We start from the raw sequence: 10,120 nt of genomic DNA on the forward strand, positions 1-10,120 counted from the left end.
CAAAAAAGTGTCTGCTGGTAGCACCTTTCGTTGCACTTTATTGCATCTACAATTTTCTCCGTCTGTTTTTTTCTGTGATTCAAATCGTTTTGTTTTTTTTTCCCAAGAACTTAACACAACAATTTAAACAAACAGTACATAACAAACGGATGCATAATATACTAAAAAAATGTAAAATGACGGATATTGAGGTGATGTCGGGCAGGTAATGTAGGGGAAGGAACAAAATTAAGATAAACATATTAGGAAAAAAAGAAAATCAAAAATAAATCAGCTCAAAGCTGCATCCTTAGTATAAGTCTTTGTACAATCTTTTGGCCCGAATACCTTTGGGGTTCAAAGAACAACCTATGTACTATGTATCTGCACAAACACCCCCACAAAATTGCAAGACAGCCACTCTATTGCTGGAGTCAAGTGCAATACTCGTACCGCCGAAGGGAGAAAACTAAAATATAATACTCAAAATATACTAGCACACAGTAGGAGCGGCAACACTCAGATGATGAAAATTGTGACTTTTTTCCTCAACCCTACATTATTTATTTTAAATGAATTGGTTAAACTGACTCCTTGTAAAATGTACTTAGATTTTCTGAGTGTAAAAAATATTAGTCAAGTCAAATTTTATTTATAAAGCACATTTAAAAAGACTGTAATCAACCAAAGTGCTGTAAATCAAATAGAAACATATAAACATATGAAACACACGAGCAAACTAAAATACAGATGTCAGCTTTGAAGGCATATTAAAAACAAGTGAGAAGTAGTATGTTTTTAAGATGGATTTCAAAGCAACAAGGGTCTGGACGACTGATAGACTATTCTAGTTTCTCATATTTTTAGTGCATACGTGTATGGAATTTCCAAAGAGTTGAAGAGTTTTTTTTGGTCAGGAGCATTTGTGCATGTCTTAAAATCGTAATGTAATGTTTAGACTGTGGTTTGCCTTTTTGTTATAAATAAAAGGCTGTAAATGGGCTTGTCCCTTTAACTTTACTGACTGTGGGGACAGAGAAGAAAAATGTAGATGATCAGGTTCAGCCACGTAATACAGCAGCGCATTTTCATGACGGTCGCCAAAGCGCAGCATGTACTACTGTAATTACGTGGCATTATTTCATCAGTAAGTAGGATAAGCCTATGTTTTCTTTTTTTTTTTGGGTGAGTTGCCACTGTTCCCTGCAGGTTTGCATGTTCATGTGAATTACACATTGTTTGGATAAAGCGTGAAACGCTTATTTACAATACAAGTCTGAACATAAGTCACCCAACCGGTCAAAAAGAAATTGATTGCTGGGTGTGTGGTGTCTGGAGAGATGGCAGACGATTGGCTCATTTTGTGCAGGTGACAGGAAAATCCGCCAATTTTTTTCAGCCTAATCATCTGAAAGGTGGAGTTACTTCAATACTTCCTTATGTCTCAATTGTACAAGGTGCAGGGTGAAGGCCATCTTTAATATCACAGGTAAGCATGCCGTCAAAAATAAATCATCTAGCTTCATTTAATGCGATTATTTTTTTTTTCAGATCACATTGAAAAAGATGTCTTTCTTCAGGAATTTCTTCCAAAACATTATCCATGATAGAAACCCAGAGAAGGACACCATTAAAGTAAGTAACGGCTGTTGTTTTTGTGATCATGCTGAATTCAATGATTTAATTGGAAATAGGGAAATTAACTGTGCCAAAACCTTTAGGTGAAAGGAAAAGAGACACCTGTGTTTTACGGAACTGTGGCCCCATACCCTAACTTCAATGCAAGCAAAGATGCTGCAGTTCTGCAAAGTGCCATTCGGAGTAAAGGTATGTATATTTTTCAAAATCTGCTAATTTTATTTCTACAGTAGCGAAAGTACTGAAAGACAAGCCATAAGGCAATGGATGCAAAATCTATTTCAAATTATTGCTCAATCCTTGTCTTAAACAAACAAAACATACTTTCTGAGCGCTTGGAGGGAGTGTCAAATTTAAGTCCCTGAAATTTTCTGTCTAATAGGCAGCAGATAGCAACTTAATTTATCCATGAAAGATCACAGCATGTATTGAGAAGTCTGAAATGGGTTAATTATATCAGTGGACACTGGAAATGATCCAAATAATTATAAAAGCAGCACTGCAGAGATATTTTCATATAAAACAATATAAATTGGCTAAACATGAACTATTTGCAAAAAATAATGATTTATGATTGATCAACTATTGAGTGTTCTGCTTTTTATGAACAAACACTTTTAATATTGACCAGCAAAATTAAGGAATTAATGAATACATAAATAAAGTGCATTTAAAAAGCATTGCCTTCACAGCTCACTATTGTTGTGTGTGTATTCAGAGTAGGAAAACAGACTTGTTTTCAGTAGAAATAGTAATATCATGAACATAATAGCATGATTAGCTTAATTTTTCATTAAATGGCTGTCACAATTTGGATTAAAAAAAAACAAGCTTGCTCGCATTTTTCAGAAATGTTTAAAAACTATGTGAACAACCATGCAGTTAAACTAATATGTAATATTGGGCTTCAAAGTTAACATCATTCCCGTGACATCAGATACTGTGGATGACAAAAAAAAGTTCAATATCTCTCTTACAGGAGTGGATGAGGATGTCATCATTTCAATCTTGGTCAAAAGAAACAATGAGCAGAGACAGAAGATCAAAGCTGTTTATGAGGCCTCCAATGGTCAGGTATGGTCATCAAACCATTTTGTATACAGGGATGTGTATCGAGCCCACACAAATTGCACACATAATCTAATACTTATTTATTACCATTTTTTTTCACAATATGTAAATTAACATTAGGAGCTCAAACCTAACAGTCCACCATGGATAATGTAGTAATAGTTGAAACGTGTTAAGAAATACATTTAATACTTGGATAATTGTTATTTGTGTCCTCTTCTCTCCACGTGTTACAGTCATTGGAACAAGCTCTGAAGCGAGCACTCAGGTCAGACTTAGAGGACATCGCTTTGGCCTTATTAATGCCGCCAGCCCACTTTGATGCCTATCTGATCAGAGATGCAACAAAGGTATATATCAAAGTTATGCTCTGAAAATGTATCTTGTATATGTATTTTAAAATTATAATTAATATTTTTAAGAAAATAAAATGCACCAATGAATAATTTTACTGATAAACAAAATACATAGTGAGTGAGCAAATGGAAACAAAACTGTTGGCAATGATATTGCAATTTCATAATATGAAGCAACATTTCACTGTACAGTCTTGTGCAGTATTGGAAATCAATGACCTTTCACTTTATTGCTACAGAGACTGGGCACAGATGAAAAGGTCCTTGTGGAGGTTCTTGCAACCAGGTCAAATGAAGAGATCAGAGCGTTGAGGAGGGTCTACAAAGAAGGTTAGACTTTTTGCCGCAGGGAATGTATGCAGGAATTTAACTTTGTTTATAAGGAAGGGACATTTCAACAACCTTTTTATGGAATAAATATTTTCATAACCTTACAATTTTTGTTCTTTGCGGCAAGTGTTTAATGTCACCAATTTTATTTTATCAAATCCTAATGTGAAATTATTTTTATCTAAAGAAGCGCTGAGCGTTACAAAAACATGTCTCAAAATACAATCATCGACCTCTACTATTAAAAGTGGTCAGAAACACATAATAATTTGTTATCAGGGAAAAAGCTCTCTTTTGTTTACATTGGAGTGTATACACTTATGTTACAAGTTTTACAATATACAGTATGTTTACACGGGACAACTGTCATGCTTTTTCCTGTACAATGCATTTTGGGATGATGACATCATGTTTGCCCTCTGCTGGGAAAAGCAAAATAACTGCGAATTTACATTAGTGCAGGGGTGTCCAAACTTTTTGCAAAGGGGGCCAGATTTGGTGTGTTAAAAATGTAGGGGGGGCAACCTTGGTGGGCGTTCTTAACATATAACAGCAATTAATTTAGATACATTTCAGCAGGACGTTCTGTGTTTAACATTTGCATTTTTATTTTCATTTCAGCTATCTTAAGCATGTGTTTTAGTTAATTTGAAACATGCATACAAAAATTGAACAGACAATAAATATTGAAATTGAATATTCACTTAACTTCACTTTTTTTTTTAACACTTTAACGTTTTTGTAACAGTTGAACAGAAGTAATTGTACTCTTGGGTGCAAATTGCATTTGAAACAAAAAAAAATCTCACCACGTCAGTTTAATATTTATCGAATTTTTAAACACAATAACAGAGCAATGAACAAGTAATAGTCATATCAACAAGTGCAGGACTCATTTTAAACAAGGTCTGGCTCTATGCCAGTAGTATGGATGCGCAAGATGTCTTGTAAGTGAGAGTCCGATAGCCGTGCCACACGACTCTTATTTAAGTTCATAACCGAGAATATCTTCTCACAAGAATACGTCGACCCGAACAAGTTTAGCATTTTCTTACCAAATGCTCGAATCTCTCGGAACTTGTCCTTATCCAGCTATCGGTAAAAGTTGGCGAGAGCGGAAGCTGCAGCTGCTTACCGCGGCTCACTGCGTCACACTGCGTCACACTGCAGCGCAACCTTCCTCCTTATGTTGATTGTCGCCATTTTAGAAAATTAGGGGCTCATACAGTCAATTACTCATATACTAATTTGCTGTTCCTAACTGAGCCTATAGATGACAGCATTTAGCACACGCAGGTAAAAGTGTATTAATGTATTAATTCTCCATGCGGGCCAGACGTTATTGACTTTATGACGCAGGCCTCGGGCCGGATGGAAATTGACCACGGGCCGCATTTGGCCCCCGGGCCGGACTTTGGAGACGACTGCATTAGTGTAAATGAAAAAGAATCAAAATGCCGCACTGTAGAGGTTGTAATTTTTAATCAGAGAGGGGAAAAGAAAGCAAAGCTAGCCACTCTAATTGTCCCAAAGGAAAGTGACTGTGAGGATGCAATGGGAAGAATCCCCCTGCCCAAAAACCTGCGGCTGTGTTCTGTCATTAGCCTAGTTATTACAGTCGGGGTTCCCTGAAGGAAAATGAACCCTGTCGAACCCCCTTTTTAGTCCTAGGATAAAAACTGGTTGCTTTCTTGGAAAATAGAATAGAATACCCTGACTGCCATTGTACAGGTGTACTAGAAAATTGGCTACTTGAAGTGGGCATTAGTCTCTAAAACAGCTTCATTCAAATGCCATTTCGAAAATGATAGATGTTTAGTCCATTCAGCTCATCAATAATGTTTTTCCTCAGAGTATGGGAAGGAAGTCGAGGATGTCATTAAGGATGAAACTAGAGGTGATTTCACCAAAGCTCTTCTGGCTATGTTGGCCGCAAACAAAGATGAGGGCACAGACGTTGACATGGCTTTGGCTCAAGAGGATGCAGAGGTAAACTTGGATAGAGACATTAACTCCTTGAATTCCAAGTTCATTATTCAACCTGTATTGTGCATATGCAGAAACTGTTTGACGCTTGTGAGAATACAAGAGGAGTCGACATCTCTACATTCTTAGACATCTTGACAAAACGCAGCGGACCTCAACTCTCCAAAAGTAAGTATGTGACTGAAAGCGCGGATGCTTCAGCTGTCATTCCCTCCCTGGTTCTTGTAGTAATTTTAAACCTGGTTGTAATCACGGGCTAAGGCAGGATGTTGTCGTTTCTTGTCTGTTATTTTTCTTTATTCTTGATTCTATTCACTGTCCCATTTACATCAACGTTCTCTCTTCATCACCTGCATCATATTGTTAGCAATTGCACGTCTAAGTTAGACCCTGAACTAAATATTTAATGACAAGTTTAATTAAATATATTTTAAATTACTACACAAATTCTACACAGCTAAAAGTTATACGAGCAAAAAGATTTAAAAAAAGGTATAGATGTGAGCTGTAGTTTTTTGTCATAAATCCCCAGAAACTTTTGTTCATTTATTTTGGCATACATTTTGGTAGAAATTATGTGATTTTGTTTACAATACTTTTGAAAGGATGTCAGGATTGCCTGGAGGAATGTTTTGTTTGGCTTTCTTGAAAATAATAGAATAAAAAAAATATTCTAATTACCCGTAGTTATTAATGTATTCATATTTTTGTCAAAATACCGCAGTCATTGCTCCAAATATATTGGAACAAAACCACGTTTTAGTGTGTTTCATAACGAGACTAAACAATGCATTATTTTAATTAGATATTCAGACAATATAAAGGGTCAAAAAACTAGCGTGATTTGTGAAAAGTTAAAGGTATTTATATAAATTCTTGTACTCCTTGCATACTTATTTATTTATTTTATTCTTTTCTCTTTTTTTGTCAACCTTTTTATATTCCTTTGGATAAATTGTCTCTGTATTACTCTTTGATATGTTCTCCTGTTGGTTGCTTGTTCTTCAGAGTTGTTTACACATTTTGTACTTTGCATTAAAGTTATTACAAAAAAAACAAACGTTAGAAGTGGAACTAGTTATACTTCCTGCTTTTGTACCTAAGAATTATGGGAAATGTAGTTCTACAAATCTCATTTAGATCCATCTCTTTATAAATACACATTAACAAATGAATAGTCTTAATGAATAGTCTCACTCAATCTAAATCTGTTAACTTTGTGAACGTTTTGAATAAATACTGTATTTACATAGATACTGTATGCAAAAGAAGTTCCAACACTCCCTAAATTAGACATTCAGTCTTATGTGACCAAACAGGTGGAACCACACCCATTCTGAGTAACTTGTGGAACACGCAATGCAGAGTCGAGAACAATTCTAATGTGCGGTTACTGAAAGTTAACTAACTGTGTGGTAAAAACAAAATGCATGTCACTCTGTGTCCCCTTTGTCTTATAGCATTCCAGAGGTATGCCTGTCTCAGCGACATTACACTACCGAAAGCTCTGAACAAGGAGCTGGGAGGAGACATTGAAGACTGTCTCCTTGATGTAGGTGAGCATACACTTAATAAGTAACTCTCAGACCGAGATCTGAGATCTGTAACTCTGAGATCCTGGTACCAGTTGCTTCTCGTCCTTACTTTTTGAGTGTAGCCCATGAGTTTGCAATCACACCCAGTGATTGTGGGCAAGGTACAGTAGTTAATTCAAATCAGACTGATGATGTGTCAACCTGTCCAACAAGAGGGCTTGACTGAAAAGCTGAATGACAAACATGCAGGATGACAAACAAAAGAAACATTCCTTGACCCCGCATCATTACTTGTTGCAACACACTGCATGAGAAAGCCAAAGTATTTATTTATTCTTATTCAGCTTGGCTAGCTTTATACGAATATGTTGCTATGCTTTGTTAGAGCGGTACAATCCATTGACAAAGCTACAAGTCACCGACGAAATGTGAGCCTCTGCATTTTTGGTGAATGTTTTATGATATGAAGTTTTGTCAAATTAAACAGACTGAGAAGGATCATCAGTACGACTGACCGCAATCGATGGACATATATGTATCCTTGGCTCCTGTATGTTCCTTTAAGGCTTTGCATCACAAAGCAAATGTGGAAAATGCAAAAGCATGCCCTGTAGTTGGGCAATCCCGTCAAAGGTTTGCCGTTTTGACGAGGGAATGAGCAGCTGTGCTTTATCATCTCTCGTAGTTGAAAAAAATGCCCTTGGATTTCCTTGTCTCCATAAAAATACTCAGGAGAGCCTGTTCCATCCACCTATGAGTTTTTTCTCTTCTTCCATTATTTAAACAATATTAAACTTACCACAGTAGTGAAAGCAACTGCTGGATTACGTAATGGTGGCTGCTGAAATTGAGAAAAGAGAATACCTACACAAAACAACACATCCTCAAGTTCAAGCAACCAATCATCACTCGCTAGCACAACGCACCCTGTTTGATGGTTTCTAGTAGGTAAACAAGACTCCAGTGCGGAGGTGGAACTTGGGAAGACCCTAATGGAATGTACAAGACTTGGAATGTTTTTGTGTGTTTGAATGAAGAATGTACTCAAAGTTCCAGGGTACATTAGAAACTTCCTCATTTGGTTCCTGCCGTCTGAAAGGCACTAATATCACATCAGACAATCCTTGAGAGTTTAATTTTAGTTAAAAAACCATTTAACATGTCAACAGAAGGATTGCCTTAAGTCAGTGCCTCTCCAATATATTATCTCCTCACACTTATTTGAAAAGCTCTGCCTTAAGTACAGAATCTATTTTTCATTTGTCAAAGCAGTACTCATTTAAGAATGTCTATGAAAGTGATGTCACAACTGCCCTCAGACGTGAATTTGGAATGTCACATGTACAATCCCAGAAAAGCGAGCCCTGATTCATGCAATGCAAGCCTGAGGACTGTTAGACATCAGTTTGCTCGACAACAGAGGATGGAACAGGCCGAAATGGCAACCCACAAACATGGATTGAAACGTGGTCATATCATGCATTCAAGAGTAGCTCGGAAATGTGTTTGACAAGTTAACATTGCTTAGAAGTAATGGGCTTTGGGCTATTGATTTGTGAAAACTTTTAATATTATCTAAAACTGCAATATGTTGTTTCTTTTATTTGAAGTGAAATGTGCATGGAGCACACCGGCATTCTTTGCTGAGAAGCTCCATCGAGCTATGGAGGTATGAATGAACACAACACATTCTGTAAATGTTATTTGGGTGGTCTGGTCCATTAGCTTGGCCCCTTGCTTAAACAATTTTGTTGGATGACAAATGTGCTCTCACAGCGCCATGGCACATGTGAAGATACGCTGATCAGGGTTCTGGTGAGCCGCTCTGAGGTTGACCTGAAGAAGATCTTGGAAGAATACAGGGCCATGTATGACACAACGCTGCAGGAGGACATACTGGTAAAATTAAAGATGCACTTTATCTCTAAAGGCTGAGTTGCAGTTAAATGATGACGATGATTTTGTTTTTTCTTCCTTTCACAGAAAGACACAAAGCATCATTTTGAAAACATCCTTCTTGGACTGTGTGGACCCCACTGAGAGACCACTTCTGTGTTCTGTTCAGTTATAGGGCGCACATCTTTAAAAGGACATGGCATGATAATTATATTTTATTTAGTTGACATTAGCAAAGTGGATAACTAGCAATAATAGCATAGATGCTACATAATTCTACCATGCCGTATGTTTAAAGAAAAGTCAAATGGTGAAAAGGGAGAGAATTAACTTGTTTCAAAGAAGCTTTAAAATCAATGTAACATCAAAATGTTCATGACATTATTTTATGTTCTTTCGCTTGAATAAAATTAGTGCATTTAAGCTGTTGACTGACATTTTGCAATCATCAGTGTCTAAATTCTTCACAGTGCACGAGTGGTACAGCATGGTTTTTGAAGTAGGCTTACTTTGCGCTTGAAACGTGTTTTTTTTTTTTTAGGTATTGTACAACTGGTAGAATAATAAACAGATGATTAAATGTAGTTAGGGATGGGTGAATACTGATATGTGGTTTGGTGAATGAGTGATTTGTATGTTCACCTCACAGTTCAGAGTTCTGAATTCAATTCCTGCTCGCTCCGGCCTTCCTGTGTGGAGTTTGCATGTTCTCTCCGTGCGCTTGTGGCTTCTCTCCGGTCACTTCAGCTTTCTCTCACATTCCATAACCCTACAAGGTAGGTGTATTGGACACTGAAAATTGTCCTTAGGTGTGATTGAGTGCGTGAATCATTATTTGTTCCTGTGTGTCCTGCAACTGGCTGGCAACCACTTCAGGATGTCCCCTGCCTACTGCCTGAAATCAGCTGGGATAGGGACCAGAAAGCCAGCGACCTCAGTGAGGATAAGCGGCTATAGTAAACGGATGGATGGATGAATACTGATACCAGCTATCAGAATTGTGCCAATACGTGGCCTTAATTCAAGGTATTGTTACTTGCGACGGCAGCTGATGTTAGTAGTATTAGATGTTCTCTTCGAGCAGTTAAAAAAAAAGTCATCAAAAGTAGAAATTGCAATTTAAAAGACTGACAAATTCCCAGCAATATCATTACATTTTAATAAAATATGCTATATTAAAACATATTGGCCTTTCTTTTAAATTAGGTCATTACATTTTTGGGGGGTGGGTGGAGGGGGGAGGGGGGGTATTTTGAGTAAAAAAAATAGTATAAATGGTAACAGTGTTTGCAATCAGTATTGGCGACTAGTACTCTACGACGAGTACTC

The 10,120-nt window shown here is 37.0% G+C and overlaps 1 protein-coding gene across 1 annotated transcript; it reads left to right on the plus strand.

The window, feature by feature from the left end:
* Positions 1 to 1,251: 1,251 nt before the first annotated feature.
* Positions 1,252 to 9,228, plus strand: LOC148411412 (annexin A1-like). The gene is made up of 12 exons (XM_088435155.1): positions 1,252 to 1,468; positions 1,531 to 1,614; positions 1,701 to 1,806; positions 2,597 to 2,691; positions 2,925 to 3,038; positions 3,284 to 3,374; positions 5,227 to 5,363; positions 5,435 to 5,528; positions 6,821 to 6,916; positions 8,506 to 8,564; positions 8,672 to 8,794; positions 8,879 to 9,228. Exons 2-12 carry the CDS (start codon positions 1,546 to 1,548, stop codon positions 8,933 to 8,935), a joined length of 1,041 nt encoding a protein of 346 aa, XP_088291281.1. The 5' UTR covers positions 1,252 to 1,468; positions 1,531 to 1,545; the 3' UTR covers positions 8,936 to 9,228.
* Positions 9,229 to 10,120: the final 892 nt, after the last annotated feature.

The sequence above is a fragment of the Hippichthys cyanospilos genome, chromosome 15, assembly GCF_059441005.1.
Source record: "Hippichthys cyanospilos isolate Australia breed blue-spotted pipefish chromosome 15, RoL_Hcya_1.0, whole genome shotgun sequence".
Taxonomy (NCBI): domain Eukaryota; kingdom Metazoa; phylum Chordata; class Actinopteri; order Syngnathiformes; family Syngnathidae; genus Hippichthys; species Hippichthys cyanospilos.